General features: G+C 48.9%; 4 protein-coding genes across 4 annotated transcripts; 1 reads left to right on the forward strand and 3 right to left on the reverse strand.

Moving 5' to 3' along the window:
* Window positions 1–93: 93 nt before the first annotated feature.
* BDR25DRAFT_380028 (uncharacterized protein) lies at window positions 94–1259 on the reverse strand (the record flags this gene model as incomplete). The annotated part of the gene is made up of 2 exons (XM_033697648.1): window positions 94–114; window positions 225–1259. The coding sequence occupies 2 exons, from the start codon at window positions 1257–1259 to the stop codon at window positions 94–96; spliced, it is 1056 nt and encodes a 351-aa protein (XP_033541833.1).
* Window positions 1260–7616: 6357 nt separating this feature from the next.
* BDR25DRAFT_91907 (uncharacterized protein) lies at window positions 7617–8015 on the forward strand. Its single transcript, XM_033699243.1, has one exon. The coding sequence runs from the start codon at window positions 7727–7729 to the stop codon at window positions 7949–7951; it is 225 nt and encodes a 74-aa protein (XP_033541834.1). The 5' UTR covers window positions 7617–7726; the 3' UTR covers window positions 7952–8015.
* Window positions 8016–9726, reverse strand: BDR25DRAFT_91906 (uncharacterized protein). The gene is made up of 4 exons (XM_033699242.1): window positions 9485–9726; window positions 9298–9433; window positions 8568–9243; window positions 8016–8503 (listed from the first exon to the last, which is right to left on the reverse strand). The coding sequence occupies exons 1-4, from the start codon at window positions 9587–9589 to the stop codon at window positions 8080–8082; spliced, it is 1341 nt and encodes a 446-aa protein (XP_033541835.1). The 5' UTR covers window positions 9590–9726; the 3' UTR covers window positions 8016–8079.
* Window positions 9727–12541: 2815 nt separating this feature from the next.
* On the reverse strand, window positions 12542–13729 carry BDR25DRAFT_380031 (short-chain dehydrogenase). Its single transcript, XM_033697649.1, has 2 exons — window positions 12962–13729; window positions 12542–12903 (listed from the first exon to the last, which is right to left on the reverse strand). The coding sequence occupies exons 1-2, from the start codon at window positions 13681–13683 to the stop codon at window positions 12642–12644; spliced, it is 984 nt and encodes a 327-aa protein (XP_033541836.1). The 5' UTR covers window positions 13684–13729; the 3' UTR covers window positions 12542–12641.
* Between the last annotated feature and the right edge of the window lie 478 nt (window positions 13730–14207).

Raw genomic sequence — 14207 nt, forward strand, 5'->3', positions numbered from 1 at the left:
TTTTCTATTGCAGAGTTATCTATCTACGCCTCTTGCAGCCTTACAGGCCTTATCTAGTCCTATCTGCTCTTGTTACTAGGGAGAACTAATTAATTAGACCTTAATCTTGCGTCTCTAGAGACCTATAGTCTTAGCTGTTTTAACTAGAGTACAGCGTACTTTAATTAAATTGTACTACTTGTACAGATCACGTGAGCCGTAACAGTTACGATACGTACACCTACCTCTCCTCCTCCCTGTCGTACGAACGTACACAAAATCTCACCCGTACAGGCCTCAAAATCGCCCAATCGTACAGTACTACGCCTCGTTGGAAGCCCTGGTTTTGAGTTCCTGAGGATATTGAGGGCGTCTAGGTACGGGTGCTCAAGTTGACTCGAGAACGAACCTTCTGATTCATTGACATCGTTGGCACCTCGGTCCATCATTTCCAACTCGTTGAGTGAGGATTTGAAGGCTTTCTCAAAGGTTTTAACGACGTAGCGGAACATACCCGCACCGTAAAGCTCCTCAGACTCATGCATCTTGAGGGCCTTTAACGAGGCGAAGATGTTTGCAAAGGCTTGGAAGTTCGGATCTTCTTCATTTGGTGCCGAAGTGCTTATGGACAGAGACTTTATAGATGTGTTTGTAATTCTCCATGCAGATCTTCTTTTTTCCTCCTCACCATCGTCGATATAAGTCACTGAAGGGGTAGTGAGGCTGAGATTCCATAATGCTAGGGTTTCCACTAATGGGAGTTGTAGAATAGGAGTAATCTGCTTGAGGTCGTAGCTGTATATATCCAGATCGATATTTCTCAGACCCAAGAAACTCTGAAATACATGTGGCCTGGCTTGGTCACTTTGACGCAGTTTCTTGATCACATTGACTAAAACGTGTGGCGCGTATTTCTGCGAAGCTGCGAAAGATTGCAGGTTTGGTAACATGACCATGATATCATGAAGTGCTTCTATCTTATATGGATACATCTCAGAACCGCCTATGTACTGATCGTGTGGGGATTTGGTACTAAATCCTATGACATATTGAGCAAGTGCTGAGCGTCTTTCTAGAGTCTGTTTCAGCCGCAAACAGGATCCGGTTTGGAAGTTCACTTGAACTTTTTGGTACGAATACGGTTTGGCAATCCGATGAAGCTTGCAGGAGACCAAAGATAGACTGAAAAGGGACTTCGCATCTTGTTCCCTTTCCCCATCCTCCGATGCAGAGAACTCCGAGATGATGAAATCAAGCGCCTCTTCGGGAAAAGAGTTCATTGCCGTGGAAGCTTATCAAGAAATGAAGCAGATTATGGCAAAATCAGTGTTTGTGGGAAAGCGAAACACATAAGAGAAACACATAAGAATTAGGCAACATTCTTCGATTTTTCCCCCCCCCGGCTGAGTCATCGGTTGGGCAGCGCACCGGAGCCATACTTTCAGCATCGGTATTCCAAGGTTAGTGCCTACTACAAAACATTAACAAAATTACTTTCATCCTAAGTTACTGGGATTGAAAAGAGTGTTTAAGGCATGCATTTTCCTATAACCCCCATGTTCTGTTTGCAAAATTTCATGCATTAGAGCATAAAGTGAGGCCTGCAAAGCCTGAAGAATTGGTAGATTGTCTATCACTTCATCTGAAATGCTTTCGGAGTATGACTGCTTTAGATTTGAGTGAATTGGATGACGATATGAGTTGGTGAGGTTCCTGGGAGGGAGGGGTGGTGAGGAACCGGAACGCCATGGAAATACTTCGAAAGAGAGAGTGACCAGACAACCAAGTGCTTAAACAGCATGACTGACATGAGAAAGTAACCCGAACTAACGCGAGGGCCCGTGTCTGCCTTTCAAGCTCCCTTGGTTTGCTAGTGAGGCATCGTAAAGCTATTCATTTTAAAGCTTAGCCTGATCGGCCTGGTCTGGGGAGCGTGCCGCCCTCACGTTAATGTGAACATCGGCCATGATCTTTCTTTGAGGGTCTTTACTGAGTCCTTCTTTCTTCTTAACTAAGGCCTTCGACAATGATAAAGATCTCTTGCCAGCCGCAATGGGGTTGAGTTCGGCGTCCTCACACGTCACAGTGAAATTGATCGCAATATGCATCCCACTGATTCGCCGCCTGTGCGAGATACTGTGGCCTTGTGAGCGCTATGCCAAAGTCCTTGCATATTACGTGCTCCGCCCAACCTTCAACCAGCTGAGACATCGACGGCCCCAAGGCTCACCAATCATCTCCCGCCAAGCTCAGCCTTGTGCGTCAGATGGTTCCACTTTCAGCCTCATTACCCATCAGCTGAAAAGGGGAGTGGCAGAACTCCCACGCCAAGTTTAGGGAAGCATGAGAGTCGTCCGAAGTTCTTCGTTGACCTCTGTCAACGAACCCATCAAGCTCCCTCCTTGGGCCGCCCGCTTGCGATCTTGCTGGCACAAAGGTTGAGTTCCTTGGTTTCAATGGATCCCTTATCAGTATTTGGCGGCGTTGCAGCCGCAGCTGGGATCATCGTCACCATCACGAAGACCGTGAAGAACCTTTCTGACCTGCAGAGCAAGTATGCGGAGGCAGAAACATCAATTAGGCAGTTGATCAGGCAGTTGACAGCGATAAAAGCATCCCTCATCCAGATTCAGGACTGGACAGAGCTGAATCTGTCTGGCTCTCCGAGGGAAAGGGAATTGGTCGAGGCCTTCAATATCTCCCTAGAAGGATGTCAAGAAGCCATGCAGTCAATGGCCAATGAAGTTGCGACGTTGGTCCAGGACGCGCTCGCAGGAGACAGACGCACGATGAGAGCACGCTACGTCTGGAACGAAGAGAGCATGAAGGACCACCAGGCTCGCCTTGATCGTCAAGTGCAAGCTCTTCAACTGCTGCTTTCAGCCGTCCAATGGTATGCACCCAGCCTGACCAATGCAGCGTTTCTTGCGGCTCAGCTAACAACACCTAGTCGCACTGCATCTGAGCAGACGACCCTGCTCCGTGAGCCGAAGAATCGTCAGATTGTTCAGAAGATCCACGATGACACCTCCTCCCTCCGCGCACTTTCTATTCGAAACTCGACTGCGCGATCGTCTTCCGTTCTCAGTCATGGGGATTCCACTATCGGAAGTACGGAGTTCGAGATGGATAACGATATTGTCAACAGTAGCGCATATCGTCGGGCCATGGCCCATCAACGCGCAAGGAGCGCTGATGAAAGGAACAGGCATCCACAGGGACCCACTAACCCTGTTCACAGTCCGATTAATCTCGATAGGCAGGACAGACTTCCGACTCCCGGTTCGGGATTCGCCAAAGGGTCAGAATCATCGGACTATTTATCCCCAACTGATGCCCAAGTTAATCGCAGATTGGAAAGACCCAGGCCGTACGAACGCTCCATTGCGTCTGACCCTGCTGGTAGTTTCCGACAACGTCTCAGACCGCATGTTCCCATTACATCCACGTCGGACTCTTTCCTACAGGGGCTCAACTTTCCAGTCAGGCCGAAAGTGGTCCAAAAAAAGCGGTCTTTCTTGCCATCGATATTTACCGGAAGCTCAGCCAATCTCGTTCCACCAAGCCCACAAGACTCACTGAAAGTGTCTCCAAATCATCGTCGTGGGAGGCGGCATTCCGACACCGACATACACAAGAGCATTGACCTAAGTTCCACTGATGGTCGAAGTGCCCCCCTTATTGTGCAGGCTGCCCAATCTGGTTCTGGGACTGAGATCGAAGAGTTACTCGACCAAGGTGTAGATATTGAAGGCAGACATGATCGCACAAAAAGAACGGCTCTTGCTGTTGCGAGTCATTGCGGGAATGATGATGTGGTTGCAATACTCCTACAGCATGGAGCTGACCCATGTTGTAGGGATATGATGGGCATGACGCCACTCCACCTTGCTGCAACGAGAGGTCATTATAGAGTTGTCGACTACCTACTTAAAGAGGAAGTAGACGTGGATGCATTGGGTCCGGACAAGAAGACCCCGCTTCGACTTGCAGCTGATAATGGCCACGTAGAAGTTGCTGACTTGCTGCTCAGCCATCGGGCAAAGGTTAATGCTCGGGATGCACAAAACTTGACTGCTCTTCATTCCGCTGCTAAGAATGGGGATGAGGATATCGCTAGCCTTCTACTCCGCCACAAAGCAGATATCGAAGCCAAAGATGGGAACTTCATGGCAGCTATTCATCACGCATCAGAAGGCGGGCGTGAGCGGATTGTTGACATGCTTCTAGCGAAGAAAGCGGATATTGAGGCTTTGGGAAAAGAGTCAATGTCTCCTCTCACATCGGCCTGTGCATCTGGGTCTACTAGTGTCGTTCAACTTCTACTTCAGCGAAAGGCGTCTTGGAAGCACAAAGGCGATGGTGGCATGACCGCACTACATTGGGCGAGCTACAATGGTCACTCAGATGTCGTTGACTTGTTGTTCGAGAAAAGAATCCCAGTTGACCCTCGGACCAGCGATGGGAGGACACCGCTGCATCTAGCCGCAATGGCAGATAGTTTTGCAACAGCAGAGGTACTACTACGTAAAGGAGCTTCCGTTGACGCTGAATGCCAGAACGCGCTGCGACCTCTGCACTACGCAGCGATGAACTCCCAAAATACCGACTTGGTGCAGCTTCTCGTAGGACACGGTGCATTCATTGAAGCCGAGACACGAGTTGGAAAGAGACCTTTACATTATGCAACTTATTATGGGAATTCTGCGATAATCGACTTACTGCTGCGCCGTGGAGCAGTTATCGATGCTCGTGACAGAGCCGGGGATCGGTCGCTTTGTATTGCCAGCGCCAAAGGAAATATCGACGCTGTTAGATTGTTACTCGATCGAGGAGCAGAAATGCGCTCGCGCTATTCAAAAGGGCCTTCTCATGAAGATTCTCCCTTATGTATCGCTGCAAAAAATGGGTTTCTAAACATTGTGGAAGAATTCGTTCGACGCGGAGCATCGGTGCGACAAAGAGATGAATCAAATTGGCAACCGTTACGTTATGCTGCTTATTTCGGCCACCCTGAAGTCGTTCAGTACCTGCTGTCGAATGGTGCCTCTATTTCAGGCCTCGATACTCCCGGCAGTTTCGGTTTCAATCTCACAGCATCGCGAATCGGTTTCGCTCCGACATCCGATATCGATGAATTCCGGCGCCAATCGGTTTTGACGCTACTAAATGATGCAGAGGTGCGTGAGCAGGAATCGTTGAATAGGGCTATGTCACGACACCCGTCCGTTGGATCCCCAAGACAGGATTTCCCAGCGGAGAAAGCAGACGACGGAGACAGGGAACAGTATGGCACATATGCCCACCAAGCTACGCCTGAGCGACAGGAGTTGCCGGTATCGCAGAGATCACCTCGGGAGATAGCTCTACCCTACGACACTCGTACAACAGAGGCTGATACTCAAGTCGAACAACAAGCTGCGGCAATACCTTCAGAAATATCAACATCCTCGACATCCCCAAGGTCGAGATGGCGAGCAAACTCCTCACAAGCGAGTAGATTTACACTAGACCCAAATTCTTCCTTGAGCCCTCAGTGGCAGCCAGTAGCACCCCCTGTTCCACCAGTCCCACCACCTGGCGATCGCCTCGTTTCGCCTCTACCTCCTTATATGCGAACGGGTGATTCGAATTCCCCCAGAATTATATCCCCTCTCCCACCTCAAAACACCAGCAACATTGAAGGCATATCCTCGCCTTCTCGATCTCCACCAGGGCCGCAGTCACCAAGCCGCCCTCCGCCTCCTCCACCTTCCCTATCGGCAGTTGGCACAGACGAATCATTTCAGTCTTCGCCTCACTCGCCTCCACCAACTCGCGCACCACCACTGCCTCCAAATCTACCACCTATTCCGGATCCTAACGAAGCAATCGTTGTTTGTGACGGCTGCAATGCTCAGGGGCGGACTACTACAGATCTAGCTTGTGCTGCTTGCCGCCAAGCGCTTTTTATGTATCACCACATCATGTTCGGTGATATAAATGCTACCCCTGGCACTGGCGATGCTCCCACCGATCTCCAACCTCAGACAACGCCTCCAACGATATATGAACTTGCCTGAATTGAAGCTCAGCCAAAACCGGCCGAGACCAGGCTCTCATCTTAGGGGAATCTTCTAAGAGATGGTTCAAAACTCTCACAAAGGTAGCTAAATTTGCTCACTTGTACTTCGAGAATCCTCTAAGAAGGCCTCTGGCACCATCTTAAACAATTCACAATCTTCTCTATCCCTTCATCTTTGTGTGTACAATAACAAGGATATCATGTTGCCTTACGGATCGAATACCTTATTAAGGTCTAAGACATTCATGGGTAGTTAGTATTGCTATAGATCTTCACCTACTCACATTACAGAAACTCAGAAGAATCTCCTGCATATTGACCTCGCTGGGACCTCTATCATACTCATGCTCGAAGCGCTATATACGCCTTCTTTGGAGTATTTGTCTCCGAAAATGGTTTATTCCTACTTCGCGAAGAACTGGAAGATGGGAAACCTAGTTCGGCGTCTTGGATCAAGAAAATGTCCATGATCAAGCCTATCGCACTTATTCTTACACGAGTAGAATCTAGTGGTAGTGTACTCTATCTTCTCGGACGCTCACGTTCCTCCCTGGTGTCACTGACACTCTCCGAATTCTGCATCGATCACATGTTCTTCTAGGGAGTTGGAGAACAAATATCCGCATTCAGAGACTAGTTTGCAGACTGCTCATTTCGAGAATCAGTCCTCAATAGCGTGCGGTTTCCGGAAATATATCTCATCACGGCGAAAAACGAAGCCAGATTTTCATCTCCATACTGGGTGGAGGTGATATGCGGCAGCCATAAGGATTATATTCGAGTGAGCATCAATCTACAGGGGCAAGTCGCAGGTACTGAAGCTGGTCAGAGTGTACGCTTGGCCACCTCTCTTGGCCAATTAGCCCTCAGGTTCCAATCGAACGGTAAATAGCTCCAGCGCAATCCTTGTGCACCCAAGCTATTGGATACTTCTTCATTCCGACGGCCTTTACCGTCTAACATTAATCGCCCCTTCTCTAATGTTACATTGGGAACATGCGGGAAGCTTGCGCTAAGTCTGGAGTTGAATTCAGCTACAATTGTAAGTGACTATTTTTTGCTGCATATTGCACAGAAACCTAATTTAGGTACAACAGAAGAGATGCTAGTAGATGCATTTGAAAGCCTACCTGTAGCTTAACTTACCGATGCGCACTTATTCGGGATCTGCTCGAGATATCAACGAGATATTTTTGTGAAGCCGTCATATTATCCAAGTCTAAATCCCATCGTAATCCATGTTTCGAAGCTCAGTTTCAATGCCTGAGATAGCCATGAACAACTCGGCCTGGACGTACAGTCGCAAGCCCTGAATCGATTGGTAGCGATTAAATGTCTGTGCAACCTCAATGAACGGGCATGCAGAAGTAAAGACAAAGTTGTCTTTTGTGAGGTCGAGGTTGAACCGTGCGAACCACATAAATAGTTCACAATTTTATGATCCGCAATAGTTGACAAATCCATTCTCTGTTTCGCGGAACCAGGTGCAAGGGAATCGATGATTTCAGGCTTAGTCTTACTAGCGAGCCGAAGAAATATGCGAGAAGAAATAGATCGGCCAAAGTGCCCACAAGTAGAGACTACGACGTGGACCGACCATCGTAATATCTTCGACTGATATTCGCTATGCCTAAGGAACACGAGTCGACAATGTTTCCTTGGCCAAACTAGCCTCCACTTTTGATGAAACGCGACCGAAAACTGCTTGAGGTTCGTCCGATGCTGCAGTTTCTGATTCTGTCGGGACTGATCGGCTATTTTTGTACGGGCTCGGGCTTCCGGCTGATGTCTAAATCGGTTTCCTCTCCATCGGTGAATTTTGCCTCGGCTAGTGTGCGTTTTCGGTTACGAGCCCGACCCAGGTCAAATGAAAAGGTCAAGGCTTCAATTGTTTGTCTTGTCCAATGATTGAGCTTTCAAGGGCTATTGAAGGTTGGCAAGGTGAAGTGAGAATTGCGCGGTCAGCGTACGACGAAAAGCGCGTCAGTCTCACCTTATATCCCTTCCAAGAATCGTTTCTTTTCATGCAAAGTTCTTCAAATTTGTGAGCGTTCATATAAACTAACTTCGCTAGAGTTACTACGCGGCTCTTTCGGAGTTGGGCTTAGATCATCCATCTGTACGAGCCTGGTCTCATCATGATCGCCATGCTGGACCTCAAACGTCTTCGTATATGTTATCACGCCGGGTTGGCTTGCGGTTGAGGTACCGTGACCAACTGCTCGACTGTGACTTCCATATTTGGCGTAGTATTGGTTCGTAGCGTTCCTTGTTGAGCCAAGAGCTTTGGGAAACAGTCGGACAAGAATGACGCGGATCGCTGGCATGCAGGCGCATATTACTCCGACGTTGATTTCGACGGTACTCCAGTTGTTTATATCCCATTGATCCCAGGTAGGATTTGAGGAGTTGGCAAAGTGAACGAGGGACTGAAGACGGAGGATGCTAACGATTGTCACGCTGTAAGAGAAAGAGGTTAGCTGACACCCAGTAAATGTAAGCGAATCAGGTCAGTATAACTTACAATGTCCCGACGCAGAACATCATTGCTACCCCAACCTTCTTCTTCCAAGCCAATTTAAGGTGGATAAGCTGGGACATGGGAATGGCTAGCATCCAGATGTCGAGCACAATACTAATCGTGGCATTCGCCCACCCTAGCGCGTTGATGTTGATACAGTGGCCCGAATGTTCGGCATCCCATGAGTTCCAATAAAAACTAATGGGCCGACACTGGAAGATGGCGGTAAGGACAAATGCAACACCATAAAGTGTGTTAAAGATAATGGTTGCCCAGATGAGCCGCCTGACGGGCTTGCCGGGGAAGATGCGGAGGTAGAAAAAAAGCAGCGACAGCTTTAGAAGCGAAACCTGACTGAAGTACAAGACCTCCAGGATGTAGAACCATCGGACGAAATTGGTGATTGTGGGAAATGATAAGGTCCAGATATCTTTGCCTAATCCATTGGCTGCCATGCCACGGACATTTATGATGGTGCTGGGAACTCCGTCAATCAGGGTTATGCCGATAAAGCAATCGTCCAGTCCTAGTTCGCCCATGGTGAGTACAAGCTTGTAGAATAATCGCAGCAGAACGCAAACTGCAGATATGACGCCGAGAGTGATGGAAATAGTACGGTATATTCCGGTTTTATTGCGGATTGGGGCGCCACATGTTGTCATGGTTATGTTCTTCGTGGCTATTTAAGCATCAGTCCATCGAGGACAATATTCATTGCATCAACACTACTTACTCAATCCTTGCTTGACAGTGCAAGACTTAAGGACGCAAGTTTCTACACTGCTCTGCAACTGCTGGTTGGTGCAAATGCACGTCTGGTTTGTGAGTCCGCATGGTGATGCTGTGATTGCAGTTGAAAGACATTCTAACTGAAGACCTTGTCAGCATATCCTGGCGTCCTTCCCGAGAATAGTTCCTACCGCGCATGGGGGGAGCTGGTCGATCGCCGAGAGTAAAGATCCTTGAGCAGCAGTGTTCGCAGACCAGGCCAGAAGAAGCAGCAACAGGCTGATCAGCGTCCTCATGTTTCTTTAGTGACCCAAACTTCCAGAAACCAAAATTTCGAAAGAAAGGAGGACGAGGGGGAGATAAAGTTTTAACTTTCCAGAGGCGCAGGTCACAGGCTGAATTGCTGGTCCACTATGGCCCCTAAAATGCGCCAGAGCAAGTCATCGTATTCGCTTTTATCAATTTGACATGTGGGCTTTAAGCGGGTGCAAACCTTAGCGTTGGCGTGCAGCATCAAGGAGGGAATTTGGGACGGGATCCATCCAAGGATCCAAGGTGGATCAGGAACTGTATGCCATTCTCGTCCAGTGGTGTAAAGCGATGGCCCGGCCCGAAACTACCACAAGGTGGAATCGGGTCCGGCCATGATTCTGCTGGTCGATGTTACGTACGAGCACCAATTATTTGGAGCCAATGGGGAAAGGGGCAGGTTGATGATGGTTTGAAAATCCATCAGCTTACCACAGAGCCGTCTCATCAATATGTGGGGCAAGAAAGAGTACAACCGCGGTCCCCAGTTCGGAGATGTAACCCGCTTCGTAAGGAGAGAGATGATGGAGAGAGAAGCGGGTGATGTCTCGCTTCACGATGCAAAGACGGAGAACGAGGTGGCGTAAAGCGTCCTCTAGGAGAGGACAACCCCGCGGCATTGAACTCGAACCATGAAGCCACGCGACACAATACGCAAACTACCTATGCGAAACAATGGTCGGTCCTTCGATATGGGGACAAGTGCCGTCGCGGTTCGAGAAGAACAGGGCCAGCATGTGAAACGAGGGCACCAGTGAGGGAGCTTGGCAACGCACGGGGCACTTCTTAACTCAACAGTTCTGCTTCATTTACCGAGGCTGGCTGTGATATGCCATGGATTTCCAATATGGCTCCGTGTTACAAGGGTACGTCTCCCTGTCGCATATGATTGCTCTTCCTTGTTCGATTCTCCGCCTTGGTGGATGCATAACGTGCTCGCCAAAATCTCCTCGATTCTAGATGGTTTCCAATTCCGGTCGCTTCCCAGGTTTATGATTCTCGCCTGCTTCTCTGCATGTCTTGTACCAGTATGGGTGTTTGAGGTTCATGACCGCCATTTCCTAAGACCATTCACCCAGGGTCTAGAGTGCCCTCTCCTTTCTCCAATCCGGAATTCGAATTGGATGAAAGAACAAAGGTCCAGTGCCTACAACCAGACAATGACCGTCTGTTGATATCCTTTTCAGTACGACAATACTGGCAATCTATCTTCTCGTGGCAGCTAGCACTTTTGCCGCCTAACCCTACGCGACACCTGGAGGCAAGAGGATTTTATTGTTGTCGACCCGGAGCTGCTTGTCGTCCTTCGGAGCCGAATAATTACCGCAGTAGTGGTGAGGCTCGTTACAGATGTTCTCATCAGCATGAGATACCACAACTTTAACTACCATGGGGATGTATCAGTGACCTCTCCCACAAGTGCAGTAAGTATTCCTGTTGCATTCATTCTGAGACTGACCTGCTGATTCTGTATTAGTCTCAGCTCATCCTCGTCTGTCACGCAGTAGTACCTTCTAAATCGAAGCTGCTATCTATTCACTCTCCAGCTTCGATTTTGCCTGCTGGACAAGCTTGCCAGTTACCCTGTCCACGTATCTTCGACTGCCGATGCAATCGCTACCCTCCCATTCTCTTGGAAGAGTGACGGCGGTTTCACTGTTTGAAACGATGGGGATGAGTGAACTTTATTCTTGGACCCTGCCCACGATCCCTTCGACCGTCGATCCGTTCCATTCAGAAGCCCAGGAGCTAGATTTGTCTCTGTCCACGTTTCACTGCGTGCGCTCGCATTCGTCTCATCGCCAAATATTTCTAACAGGTTCAATATCATTTCCTTGAGAGGATCTACGGGACCCGGCACCCTGGTATCCAGAGTCAGTATCCTAAGTCCATACAATCCTCATGCTGACCCTTTTCCTCTTGCAATGGATCAGCTGTAAGGGTCGGTGTGGTTGTCCTCGGATACTAACCTGTAGAACTTATTGAAGTGACGTACTAGCCACTAGTATATGACAGACCGTATGCACTACAGGCGAATTTATCTAAGGTAGTGGTCAATTTAGACTAGCACTAGCTTTGAGCTCGTTGCTAGTCCGGTCCTAGAGTCTGGGAACGTGATTGCATTTAGAGAGTGGTAAAAGTATTCACTGCTCAGAGTTCAGGCTTTGTTAAGCTTTGATCGGATCCCGTGGAGGAACTCAGGCGTGGGTCTACTGCAGCAGGTTGCACATATCCCCATTTTAAAGCCTACGGCGCTAATCTGCAGTTTCTAGCTGCTAGCCTAATTTCAGAAAGATTCTTCAAGCCTATCGCGAAGTTTCACACTCCAGTGGCTAACAATATAGACCGCGTTGTCGCAATCGCATTCAACTTAAATCCACGGGTTTTGCGATCAGCAGGTTCAGCCCTTAACTAACCGGCATGCAGTTTAAGGAGAACTTGTCACTATCCATCAATATCTTAAAGTGCCTCGGAATACCTTCCGAAGCCGGGTATGCAAACTTCGCGTCAGACTGGAGCTCCTATGATCAATGCCTGGGTCCTCTCGCATAGTGACCGCCTTGTATTCGAGGAATAACTGTTCGGCGGCGGCATAATCCCACGGATCGTTCAGGACAGGAAGAGTGTCGGGCTACAGAGGCAGGGTCTTGCGCAATCTCGCCGAACACAGTGTACTCCCTGTGTCAGTTACGCTAAACGTTTCGCCGATCGTCCCGACTCGGCCTTTTCTACATGAAACGATACTGTAGTGCACCCGCAGCACAACGCCCTGGAAATAGTCCATGCCGCTGGCTGAAATGGTTGCAGCACTCCCATTGAGCTTACGGTGGAGGTAATTTAGCAAGAACGATGAAAAACAGACGTGAAGGAAGGCAGAGACGATGCTGACAGGACTGAGGCTGCTCATAAGTGAGACTTTGTCAAAGTATATTCAAATATGGTATCGCGCGAGAGAGATTAATAATGCAGATCCGAAGGTATGTTCGGTCCGTTTAGCAACAAGGCCTTTCCATGGTCCAGCTTTTCCTCTCCTTATCTCTACAGATTAGCAATGACGCCTGGCCTGATCGCCTCTAACTTCTTTGATAACTCGTCCCAGACTCGTTCCTGCAATACATGTCCCTCTTCACTTGTCACAATCGGCGCCGCCTCATGAACTTTACAATCGCTCAGATATTCGCCATGAGTTTCGGAACCTTGACTCGCAGCATGGACAAGCGTTCGACTTCCCTTTTCCGTTGACCGCGCGAGAATAATTTTTATTAACATTAGACCCAGTCCCGCGTCTCTAGCAAGCTCACTTCAAAGCGTCAGCAATTTGTATTTCCATTCGGAATGTAAGTAATGATGAGACTTACGAATGGCACAAGCCAGGGTTCAAGCAGTTAATCGTTACTGGGTACTTGTCCGCTGGAGTCCGCTCAGCCATTGCTCGGATGCAATACACCTCCAACAGCTTCGAAACTTGGTACCGCTCGGCCATATCCGTCTTTGGGTCCGCACTTAGCCGCTCGAAGATTCCTCCTTCGGGGGCCTTCCTCTCCTCGAATTTAGCGAAGAAGTGGACCTCAGATGAGGTAATGGTGAGATTCGGTCTCGTGTTATACTTCTTGGCAGTTTCCTTCAATTTCGGCAGCAGCAAGAGTGCTAGCAGAAATGTTGAAACAACATTCACAGTAATCGTCGCTTCGTCCTTCTCGTTCATCCTCCACTCCCCTCCTGCTATCCCAGCATTCAACAGCGCGATATCCAATCTCGGCAATTCTCGTTCGGCGCGGGTGGCGAAGTCTTGAACAGAGGCGTAGCTTGACATGTCTAGCTGCCATACTTTTATGACATTCTTGGAGCATCCTGTGGTGCGTTCGATGTCCGCTTTCGCGGCGTTTCCCTTTTCGGTGGAGCGTACTGCAAGGATCACGGAGGAAGCGCCAAGCCGAGCGAAGTGCAGTGCTGCTTCCTTTCCGAGCCCAACATTCGAGCCTGTCACTATAATGGTTTTGTTGTCAAAGCGGTCCTTGGGATATGGGAGACTGACGAAGTACTGAGAGCGGAGGAAGCTGAAGATGCTAAGGCCAGGCATGGTTTGGTTATGGTATCTTAAAGATTTGTGAGACAAGTGGCCTTGGGAGCAAAAAATCTTTGGGTTAACGGTTCTTGAAGGAGGGTACTTTTATCGAACTTAAGGAGCTTTTTAAGTCAGTCATGTTCGCCACCTCGGTGCTATCACCGCCCATGCCGGACCAAGGTCCCAGATGCAAGGTGTACAGATCTAGGGTCTCCGAAGCAATAGGATGCAAGGAGACCGGCGTTAGTGGAGTTAGAGTGTGCATTTCAAAAGACGGGCGTAGGCTGTTCTACGGAGACGATAGGTCGAGCTGTCGTTTCACAACCTCTCAAACTAGGGACTGCCAAGAAGAGCAGTTCCCCAAAGAGCTATAGCGTTGTTTGGACAAGGCTACACAACGTTCATTGGGCGGGTGGGTGGATATTGGGGGTTTAACTCCGAAGTCCGAACAAACAACTTGAGGTAGCTAGATCTTCAGAAACACAGCACTAAAGGGTGGAGACGAGCTGGTGTCGCACTCATGCCGTTCCATAATTCTT

The sequence above is a fragment of the Lindgomyces ingoldianus genome, assembly GCF_010093535.1.
Source record: "Lindgomyces ingoldianus strain ATCC 200398 unplaced genomic scaffold BDR25scaffold_41, whole genome shotgun sequence".
Lineage (NCBI taxonomy): Eukaryota > Fungi > Ascomycota > Dothideomycetes > Pleosporales > Lindgomycetaceae > Lindgomyces > Lindgomyces ingoldianus.

Bases quoted from the DNA above. Each gene is read 5' to 3' on its own strand.
- BDR25DRAFT_380031 (XM_033697649.1), bottom strand. From the start codon at position 13,683: ATGCCTGGCCTTAGCATCTTCAGCTTCCTCCGCTCTCAGTACTTCGTC. The intron at 12,904-12,961 runs GTAAGTCTCATC...GACGCTTTGAAG, and splicing joins AACCCTGGCTTGTGCCATTC to TGAGCTTGCTAGAGACGCGG.
- BDR25DRAFT_91907 (XM_033699243.1), top strand. From the start codon at position 7,727: ATGAAACGCGACCGAAAACTGCTTGAGGTTCGTCCGATGCTGCAGTTT.
- BDR25DRAFT_91906 (XM_033699242.1), bottom strand. From the start codon at position 9,589: ATGAGGACGCTGATCAGCCTGTTGCTGCTTCTTCTGGCCTGGTCTGCG. The intron at 9,244-9,297 runs GTAAGTAGTGTT...ATGCTTAAATAG, and splicing joins CACTGTCAAGCAAGGATTGA to CCACGAAGAACATAACCATG. The intron at 8,504-8,567 runs GTAAGTTATACT...TTTCTCTTACAG, and splicing joins ATGTTCTGCGTCGGGACATT to CGTGACAATCGTTAGCATCC.